The following is an 11,978-nucleotide window of genomic DNA, read 5'->3' on the forward strand; positions in this document are numbered from 1 at the left end:
CCATTCACAACGTCAAACTATGTCACGAATTCATATAGACAGCGGTCAAAAATAGAAGGAGTTATCATAGGTGAATGGAATTTTGTACAAATGTTTATTTTTGGCCTAGGAAACAAGTGGCAAAAAATGGATAGTTCGGACTAATATTTGGTATAGCTCCCATAGAAACTTTCTTGAAATGTTCATTGTTTTTCCCTATAAAATCGTCAATATACAAGCAAATTCGATGAACTTTTGAAGATTACCTCTGATTAGGCCTATAATGCAAGTAACGAAAAACTTGATAGATCGGACCAAGATTTTGTATACCTCGTTAATATTCAGCCAAATTCCATGAAAATTGACCGTTTACTTATAATTTGGATGAAGACGGTAATAAGTGTTGCAATTTAGATGTTGGATAACGTTTCATAATGTACAATGCAAGTAATTTTTTATACTATAAGGATATTATATTCAATACTCACCACTATATTTGTTTTGTTTTTGTTATTATTACTAATAAAAAATATTTCATTTTTAAATACATTACTGATTTATCATTCATAAGATTTTCGGAACACACATCAGAAATAATCACGAGGTGACGCGTAGTCCAGAAGCAATTATTTACGTGGAAACTTTGTACATATTAATCCATCAAAAAGGATAAAATAAAAAATTAATAAAAATGTATGTTTGTGAAAAGATGTTTGATAATATTGATATGCATTTTCATATACATAAAAACCAAACCACCACAAAAAAATTGCATCAATCTGAATTGGATGGGGCAATGAAATTGATGTACAGCTGTTTTGCCACGCAGAGGGCATACTTCAATGATGCCAAACATATTCCTACTGTCAAGGTCATTTTAGAGATCTGGCTTATGATATTTCACAAGGTCTGTCTATTTGATAATTTTCAAAATTTTATGGATCCAGAAACAATTTGTTTGCGTTTCTCTTATATAAGGAATTTAAGGTACTAATTTAATCTATCTGAGCACTCATTTAAGTTTGGAATAACAATAGAGGATATAAAACGTGAAATTGAATCGGACACTCCATGGTTCCCATAAGTTGTAAGTAATATCTGTATATAGTATTAAAATATTGTAACTGACCTAACCAATTGTAGGGACATCACCCACACAAGATGAGAGACAATGCATTTCATGCCTATGACTGTAAGGCGAAATTACGGGTATAAAACCGAACAAGAAATAAGTAATTTGTTTTTACGTTTACTATAAAAAATTTTTGTTCACTATATCAACAAAGTATTTTATTTAATACAACTACAAATTACGCATAAATGTGCCTACTTTTGTTGAAAGTTTTAAACACTTTCTGCGTAAAATCTTACAACAACAAAGCTATTGAAAATTACTACTTTTTGTGCGACATCTTATTGCCTATCATTATTATTGTGATTTTAACAAAAATAATTTAGAGTGTAATATATGACCATTATTGTATGGCTGTTTTGAAGGCTATAACAATGTCGGATTGTAATATTAAGTACTGAAAAAATGCTTATTTGACACAGCTTTACAAAAAAATTGGGTTATTCCTAATTATTTTGTGGCATTATTTGATAGCATCTTGTGAAAGTCTCTCCAAGGGAACTAATTATTTTCTGTTGGAACTTTCCACAAAGGTAATCTTTGTGTGTCCTCTAAATTTAGGTTATAATATTCCTAAAGATGATAAATAAGTATAAATCATTTAAAATTATAAATCATTTAAAATCATAAATCATTTAAAAGCTTTTACATAGCACTATTTTAAAAGAAATTCAAATTGTAAATTGTAAAAAATCCTATATATTTTCGTCTGTGTTCATGTAATTTGTGCACGAAATATTAAAGGTTTTTCCTAGCGAGATGAAATTGTGGACAGCGCACTGTGCTGCAGCATACTAAATGCCACGGTTGTTCAATTAGGTCCCGATTTACATATAGCTCTCCCTTCCATAATTTTGCTCGGTTACATACAAACGGTAAACCAAAGTATCCAAGTCTGCCCGATTGATATGCAATTTTTTATAGATATCAGAATGGTATGTGTTTTTAATGGTACAAATATTTTAGTAGATCACACATTTAATTTCGTTCGATTTTATTTCAATGGTCCTCCAAAGATGATATGCCTGTTCTATCTACATTATATTGTATTGTATTAGCAAATCTGGTATGTATCCAAAGTGACGAAGAGTATATTATAGTCGGCCCGTCCGACTTTTGATCTTTCCTTACTGGTTTTTATTATAGCTGAAAACCACACTCTTCAATTCTGAAATCTCGATCTAAATTTACTTCTAATCAATTTTAAGAATATTTTTATAAAAAAAAAGAAATTTTTACCATAGAAACTCGAGTGATCTGTTAAATTTGAAGACAAATTATCGTCCTCATACGGTAAGTCGTTCCCATCAAATTGACGCTTTTCGAAAAGTTAACTTTTCTATTAGAGTATTTTGATTTTTTAATCTATCGAAAAACATACATATATGCATAAAACATAAATAAGATATGTGCAACAAAATTTAAGGCATGGATCTTTCGGTAAAATCGACAGATACATTCTAAATAAAAACAGATTTGTGAGCAAAAAAGAACTACCACACCACACTAGTGCCATAGTGCCTGAAATTTGGCATTACGTGTTGTTGAGAATGAACAATTATTTTGCAGAGCACTTTCTATGTTTTGACATATAACCCGCCTCATTTTCGTTATTTTGAAAGTTTTAGTTGCATTTTCCGAAAAAGCGGCTGTAATTTGGAACGCCAAGTTCTTAAAACACCTTTTAAAAACATATTTGCACATTTGGTGCCCGGAGGCCGGAAAAAACATTTCCGAACATATTTAATATATGACCATGTTCGGATATAGTTTTACCACTGTAATTTGACATTCAGGATTCCTATATTCGTTGAAGTTCTTAGATGAAGTTCAAACTGCCTGTGTGCAATTTAGTATTTAATTTCATTTGGCATTTTTTACTACCAGACATTTTACATAGTCACCATATGAAATTCCCAACATTTTTTAAGAAATTTTAAATGCACGCCACATTGCGAGGGGTACCAAAAGTTCAGTCCGTCAGAACGTGCCCACAATTTTACTCGTTTTAGATGTAATTTTATTTAAATCATTGTTAACCTTAACACACTAACTCATGTAACCAAAATAGCCACTTTATAAAATCCCTCTAGCATATAGGGATAATCATCCAAATTTACTTGGCACTTGTCCAGAACATAAGTTAGCTTTTCAAATGGCGGTTTGAAACGTCCTTCGAAAACCGACATTGTCAAACATGTTATGATGCTATTCATTATATATGCTTTATAGAAACCATTCATATGATCATAGATACGCTGACGTTCTAATTTAAAAGGCAATGGCCAAAAACCCCGCACTCCATTATCACTACGATATGGACTTCGATCTTGAAAATTGATGATGATTATTTGCAGGTATTTTTAAATAAATTTTGGTATTTACCTCGTTAGAGTCTCCATGTCATATTGACGGTATATGTACCAGGGCAGTCAAAAACTCCACGACTAACACGTTCAATCTTCCAGTCGGAAATGAGAAAAGATCTGGTCGCAATGAATGTACCTTTATGGCTTTCATATCGTAAGTGCGCTGCAAAAACATTTCGATGTCTCTTCATAATATGAAATGACTCTAATGTTGAATTACCTCTATCAGGAAGAAATTATATCCTGCTAATATTATCAAGAGGAGAAATGAAACAAATATATTTTGAATACATCAAATACAAATTTTAAACTTGAAAGTACATTTGAAACAGTGTTATATCATAGAATTGGCATTGCCAGATATATTATTTTAACATTTATCAATTCTTTTGCTTGTACACATTTCCCTAATTACAATTCCAGATAATCACAAAATTTTAATTAAAAAAAAACTTAACTATATTTATCAGTCTTATTTTTATTATAGTTACCAATGGAATCAGGTGGGATAATTTGGTAGTTTCTATGTAATTATATTTTACATCGCTTAGTTATGTTTATACCATCACACCGATACGATTTTAAAAATTAAAGATTCGAACAGATATGTCATTTTTATACCCTTCACCACACTGTGTCTTTGTGCATATGTTTGTAACAGGCAAAAGGAAACGAGATAGACACATGGTTCCTTTTTAAAATATCCATAGAATAACTTTCTAAGCCGATATATATATATATATATATATATATATATGGGAAATTACAAAATTCTTTTAAAATTCCATTAAAAAAATTGAATTTTTTTTTTGCGAGCACATTATTGATTTTGGGTACATAGGTTAAGAAAAATATGCTGATTCGAAATCTGTTCGCGTTCACAAATTCGGATGCTGCGCACAAAAGTTATAGCGGTTTTAAATCTTGTATTTCAAATATAAATTAAATGAATTCCTGTTTGTTGTAATTCGCGAATTTCTTCACAAATGAATAAACACATCTGTTTTCTTTGCTAACTTGTCAAATCACATTGAAATTTGGTTTAATAGTCGCGAAAAGACAAATAAAAGCATAAAAAAATATTTCAAAATAAAATAAATCAATTTTTCAATTGCCACAAAATGTTTTTTTCGAATTTTTGATTTTTTGGTGTGGTTAAGGAAATACGGTTTTGTCTAGATCTTCTAAAACATGTGACGATTTCTTCTACAAATTCTTTTAGATGATTGTTAAATATCGGTAGATTCCTCTGTTCAGAGTTTTGACTTTAAAAATGATCAAATATATTGCAGTTACAGCATATGAAAATGATCAACATTATAAAGCATACAGTTCGCGTATTCGTTGAAATCAGTCGATGCGCATGCGGTTTTCGTATAAGCCGAATCAATCTCTTCCAATAATTATGCATTTTTCGAGGTTTCATTTAGCGGCCAAAGTATGCCACTCGATGCACTTTACTATGCAAAAATCATAAAAATGGCTAAAAATGACACAACGTGCATACGATTTTTATGCGCATCCGATTTCAGTAATCTCCAATGAAAATACACAAAAGGACGCCTATTTTAAAAGGATCGGTTAAGAACCGCGGATGTGCCTCAACAATCGACTTTGTATAAAATACGCCTATTATTCGCGTATCGATATATTTTTGACCTATTTTCACACAGATTCGCGTATATGATAACACAAGAATGAATGTATAGCGTTTCCAGATTAAATGAAACCTTTTACAAATTAAATGAACCCTTTTCCAAATTAAATGAAACCTTTTCCAAATTAAATGAAACCTTTTCCAAATTAAATGAAACCTTTTCCAAATTAAATGAAACCTTTTCCAATTGGAATGAAACCTTTTACAAATAGAATGAAACTTTTTACAAATGGAATGAAACCTTTTACAAATAGAATGAAACTTTTTCCAAATTAAATGAAACCTTTATTCTTATCCAAGGAAATATAATATTTGCAGTAATTTTAAACCAATATTTGAAAATTAAATCAAAGAATATTAACAAATATAGTTGTATGGCTATGTAATTAACATAAATATTCTTTAATTCGGTGTGATTTTATTTAATATCTTTACTACATAATACTAAATAAATAGTAATACAAACTGGGGTATTTCTTGACATTTGAATAAATAAATATTTTAGAACAAGAATTGAATACCCGGTCCTAAATGTGAAATACATATTTGACTTAATAAATTGTTGATGATAAGATAACTGCTTATCTTAGTGAAGGGGTTGCCGACTTGCAGCTTGTGGGATTTTCAAAACCATGTCCATAACGTAGTTAGAACAATCTTGTCGAGTAAGCTTTTGAATACTTCGCTCGATTACATCAACAATGTTATTATGTTCCATTGAAACGTCACACAGCTCAGCTCTTGCACATAATTTTATTTTTGAAAATGCATTTTCGATTGGATTTAGCATTGGAGAATAAGGCGGTAAGAATTTGAGGTTGCATCTTTTGGATTCCATCAAATTTTGTATGTCATGTCGCTTGAGTATTTGTGTAATTTTTCTCCTTGTTGGGGTAGCCATTTTGTAAAATCTTGAGCATATTTTTGTCTCAAGCCTAATGTTCTGGAGTCATTCATTCGTTCTATTTCAATAGAGGCCATCTTCAACGTAAATTTTAATTTCCGTAATCCATTTTCTATGCAGCTTGTGGAAATATTTATATCATTTTCTTTCAACAGTTTAGTTTTTATGGCTTTGAGGGTAATTCCAGGTTGACTTTCTATATAGAACTCGATCAGACTTAAAACTTGTGGTGTCAACAACTTAGTTCTATTTCCTCCACGCTTATTTTCCTTCAATGTTCCAAAATTTTGTTTGTATCTTCTTATTAATGTTTTTGCTGAATTTATTTTTATGCAGGTTAAATTTGCAGCCTCGGAAATGGTTCTCCCTCTTCATAGAATTTAAATAATAACAATTTCATGTCGTTTGTTATTTTGTTATACTGACCCAATTTGTTTCGGGGTCTTGTAGATGGTAGGTTCTGGAGCATTTCCACTTGCAATACTTGGCGAGGATATTGATTCTTCCTCAGGTTCCCAATTATCAGAGCTTCCCGAGCTAAAATCAGGTTCGCATTAATTTTAATCGTTGCTGTTTTTAAATACAGTGAACTCTCGATAATGTGAACATCCAAAACAGTGAACTCTCGACAATGTGAAGTAATTACAAACAAAATTTTGGAACATTGAAGGAAAATAAGCGTGGAGGAAATAGAACTAAGTTGTTGACACCACAAATTTTAAGTCTGATCGAGTTCTATATAGAAAGTCAACCTGGAATTACCCTCAAAGCCATAAAAACTAAACTATTGAGAGAAAATGATATAAATATTTCCACAAGCTGCATAGAAAATGGATTACGGAAATTAAAATTTACGTTGAAGATGGCCTCTATTGAAATAGAACGAATGAATGACTCCAGAACATTAGGCTTGAGACAAAAATATGCTCAAGACTTTACAAAATGGCTACCCCAACAAGGAGAAAAATTACACAAATACACAAGCGACATGACATACAAAATTTGATCGAATCCAAAAGATGCAACCTCAAATTCTTACCGCCTTATTCTCCAATGCTAAATCCAATCGAAAATGCATTTTCAAAAATAAAATTATGTGCAAGAGCTGAGCTCTGTGACGTTTCAATGGAACATAATAACATTGTTGATGTAATCGAGCGAAGTATTCAAAAGCTTACTCGGCAAGATTGTTCTAACTACGTTATGGACATGGTTTTGAAAATCCCACAAGCTGCAAGTCGGGAACCCCTTCATTAAGATAAGCAGTTACCTTATCATCAACAATTTATTAAGTCAAATATGTATTTCACATTCGGGACCGGGTATTCAATTCTTGTTCTAAAATATTTATTTATTCAAATGTCAAGAAATACCCCAGTTTGTATTACTTTTTATTTAGTATTATGTAGTAAAGATATTAAATAAACCACACCGAATTAAAGAATATTTATGTTAATTACATAGCCATACAACTATATTTGTTAATATTCTTTGATGTAATTTTCAAATATTGGTTTAAAATTACTGCAAATATTATATTTCCTTGGATAAGAATAAAGGTTTCATTTAATTTGGAAAAAGTTTCATTCCATTTGTAAAAGGTTTCATTCCATTTGTAAAAGGTTTCATTCCAATTGGAAAAGGTTTCATTTAATTTGGAAAAGGTTTCATTTAATTTGGAAAAGGTTTCATTTAATTTGGAAAAGGTTTCATTTAATTTGGAAAAGGGTTCATTTAATTTGTAAAAGGTTTCATTTAATCTGGAAATGCTATATATGAAATCAATTCAAAGAAAAACGCGATTATATACGCGAATTAGTCAAAATTAGTTTTTGCAGTTTTTCCTACGAATTGAACATGGATGGGCTCATTAGATGTGGCACGTAAAAAAACTAAAATCACGCGGGGTTGCACGGAATTTGAATGGACTTTCTTAATTTTAGACTCAAAAAATATGTTTTTTATAAAAATGTACGCACCAAATTTTCGTCTTTGGATCCCTATTACAAAGATGCTACGGTGGGCACATTCATGAGATATACACTAAACGAAGCAAAATCACGAGTTCTACAATCCTATAATTAGTTTAGACAATTATCTGAATGCGCGTCTTAATTATAAGAAAAATTCAAAAAACACCGAAAATCCAGCTTCAAAATGTCAGCATCCTATTTTGGGTGGATGCAGTCAAAAAATCATACATTAGAACCATATTGTCCATGGGGTATTCTGCAAGTTAGTCACTGATCATATGTGCATGCGTTGTGTAGTTTAGCCACAAATCAGGAAGGAACACAAAAAAAACTCGTTGGCTTCAACACATTTTCACCCATTTTTTTACATTACCACCATCACAGCTTCCACGCATCTTATTATCGTTTACATCATATTGACACTTTTCGAAAACATTACACTTCTTTTCAAGCGGTGGTTTGAATTGTCCTTCGAAAGTGGGCATATTTGAACATGTCTTAAAGGATTTCATTATAATTTTTTTGTAGGCACCATTCAAGTAATCATAAAGATGCTGACGTTCGACTATGATAGGTAATATACGAAAATCGCGGACTCCGTTCTCACTGCGATATGAAAAGTTTTCCAGTTGAAGAAATCCAGACTTAATTCAGTGTGCTGTGCAAAATTTCGTGCAAATCGAAAGAAATGTATTGGATTTAGTGCACCATTTACATAAAATCGGACGAAAATGTATATGCAAGCCATATCTAAATCTGAACCGATTTTCACTAAACATGGCAGACATGACTCCAGGATCCATTCAGTACGCTATGCCAAATTTCGTGCACATCGAAAGATATATAGGGACTTTGGTGCACCATTTACACTAAATCGGACAAAAATATATATAGGAGATATATGTAAATCTGAACCGATTTTCCCAATTTCAATAGGGTTCGTCCTTGGGCCAAGTTTCATCCAATTCGGATCATAAATGCGACCTGTACTTTGTTTACAATTTAACACCAATAAACGGACATACAGACAGTCAATCGGACAGACGGACGGACAGGCATGCATCGACTCAGAAAGTGATTCGATGCATATTCTCCAAAGGAACTATGGGTCTACCTCGTTTCCATTTGCATGTTACAAACATATGCACAAAGACATAATACCCTGTACCACAGTATGGTGAAGGGTATAATAACGATTTCGCTGAAAAATAATTTTGTAATCTTATGCGAACAGACCATTCAATTTGAACTAAACTTTGCACAATCTAATATTTGAGCCTAAAATATATATTAATTTTCAAAGATGGGACCCATCGGTACACTTTTTTCTAGTACTACAGAGTATGATAGCAATATTGCTGAAATTTTATTTAATAATAGCATAAGATTTGCACTAAACTTTGCACAAAAGATAACAAATTTTATGTTTATATAGGTCAATTATTTTTTTAGAACTGCAACTAGGATAATGTACAAAACTAACGCAATAGGCTAATTTTGATTTAGTGATATAATGTCCATCCATATATAAATGAAAACATTTGACCCGTGGATGTACAATCGAATTGTTTAATAAAATGCAAACTGGCTCGAAGGTTATAATACCTTCCTCGTGGAAGGTATTGAAGATTTGATTTTCATTTATCTTTTCAGGTGGAAGTCCTTAAATATCGTAGTGAAAATGGTGTTGGAGACTCTCGCATTTTACCTTTTGAATTGGAACGTCAACATATTTATGATTACATGGATAGTTTCTACAAAATGTATGTAATGAATTCCATTAAGGCCTGCTCAACATTGCCCGTTTTCGAAGGACCATTCAAGCCGCCCTTCGAGAACAGAGTCTATGTTTTGGACAAACGTCAGTTTAATTTGGACGATTATCCGAATGTTTTAGACGGTTTTTATAAAGCGGCTCTACTTGGACATGGTGAAGTTACTTGGTCCATGAACTTTACAGGCCAATTGAGTTAGAATAGAAAGTGTTTCGGTGCCGATTCGAAATATCAAATTGAGTCCAATTGGATAAAAAATGAAGTTATTTTTTTCATTATACACATACTAGCTGACCCAGCAAACATTTTTTTGCCTTATCAATACATCATGAATATAAGGTTGGTAAAAACATTTGCCACTATGTTTATGTCAATAAAAAATATTAACTGGTACCCGAATGCAGGCCCGAGCACTTAACAGTTTATAATTTTCTAGAACTTATTTCACCATTTTTTTTTCAAAAGAAGTTTATGATTTGTTTGATCATGTTATTACATTATCTTATTTTTCCCATCTTGAAGGATTCTTAATTTCAATATCATTTTGTTCATGTCCAAGTGCCCTTTTGATTTTTATATTGAAACAGTATAACTCGAAAAATTTTAGATTTGGCATAGAAATTTAGTGGTTTCAGTTTTAAACAAATTGTTAATTAGTTTTTAGATTACCGTTATAGATTTGTATATGTTTGCTATGTATTTTATAAATAGTTTTTTACAGTTATTGGGGAAGAGATTGGCCAATGTTGACGCCGTATACCTTATTTTAATTGTAAATGCCTGTTTTATATCTTAACTCTAAATCGTGAAATGTTGTAATCGGATTTGTTATATCCTCACATTTTTAACAACTTGACTTTAATTTAACATTTGAATAAGTTGTTGTTTAAGGTTACATAGGTCCACATCCAAATTTCAAGTTGTCGGCCAAAAAAAGAAACATTGTAAAAAAATACTTTTTTGACAAATATGAAAATGAGATTTTATATCCAACAGCTTGGGCTCTATAGAAAATAAGACAAAACTTCAAATATCTGACTGGAATACTAATACTGCTATCATTACATTATTAGTATTAGAACATACAAATTTTCCATTATTTGAAATTGAGTTTTGAAATATTGTTTGAATATGTAAAAAATTTTATATATTTACTGTAAATGAAAAATTCAAGTCCGTCACTAGACAATTGCTAGAAATTACTATTGTCTACCCAAGACCTCATCTTAAAATTTAATGTACTTTTGGAAACGTATTTCGATTTGCCGAATTTGGGTCAAATATAACATTCCATTGAATAAACAAATGTTCATAATGTTAACACTTTGTGTTGGAGGTGCTGCACAACAGCAGCACCGCATTCAAGCTTGATACATGTAAAGTAAATATATTATTAATTGGGTGACGAAGGGGATGATAGACACCAAGCAATGGCTCTGATTGGCTTTAAAATGGCAAAACCCAGGCCTATCTAGGCTTGTTCCTCTCTCATCGCAATTGCGGACACTGACGTCCCGTGTTGTCACCTGCGGTAGCTATTTTCATCACCCGTTGAAGTAGTGAGCTGAGTGCCGCGAGTTCACCCATAAGAACTATAAAAAAATGGGTTGAGGCGTCATGTTAGTGCACACACTCCGAATCCCCACTTACTATGAAAGAGTAAAGAAAAAGAAAACCAAACCCCCCTAATGATGACAACCCCCGCAAACGTATAAAGGACCACGATTTGCGAATCTGCACTTGAAATGTGCGCACTTTGTACAGAACAGTTGCAGTCCTTGCAGCAAAAAACATGGTAGTTAGCAGCACATGATTCGATCATCTCGATATACACAAGGCCACCTGGATTTCTCCTGATCTCCTGATCAAGATAAATCAAATTGATCATGTTGTGATAGACGAAAGGCATACATCCAGTGTATTAGAGGAGGAGGAGCGAATATCGATTCGGACCACTACCTTGTAGCAGCCAAGGTTCGCACTCGTGTTAATGTTGCAGCAAAGATGCGACCTACAGCACGAAAACTCGACGTTGAAAAACTGCAAACACAACTGATAGCCGAGGCCAACTCCCCTCAAATTACCTACCTGCTTGACGAAAGCACTTTTTGTCCCGATAATAGTATAGAAGCACAATGGCAAAAAATTGTCCACTCCAAACAACACTTGGGTACCAAAAACCACCACCA

General features: G+C 32.2%; 1 protein-coding gene across 1 annotated transcript; it reads left to right on the forward strand.

Moving 5' to 3' along the window:
• The first annotated feature begins 9,591 nt into the window (after positions 1 to 9,591).
• LOC133328079 (uncharacterized) lies at positions 9,592 to 9,988 on the forward strand. The gene is made up of 2 exons (XM_061536627.1): positions 9,592 to 9,609; positions 9,668 to 9,988. Exons 1-2 carry the CDS (start codon positions 9,592 to 9,594, stop codon positions 9,986 to 9,988), a joined length of 339 nt encoding a protein of 112 aa, XP_061392611.1.
• Positions 9,989 to 11,978: the final 1,990 nt, after the last annotated feature.

Source organism: Musca vetustissima, unplaced genomic scaffold (genome assembly GCF_032173495.1).
Source record: "Musca vetustissima isolate MV318-11 ecotype Yass unplaced genomic scaffold, APGP_CSIRO_Mvet_v1 utg162355, whole genome shotgun sequence".
Taxonomy (NCBI): Eukaryota; Metazoa; Arthropoda; class Insecta; order Diptera; family Muscidae; genus Musca; species Musca vetustissima.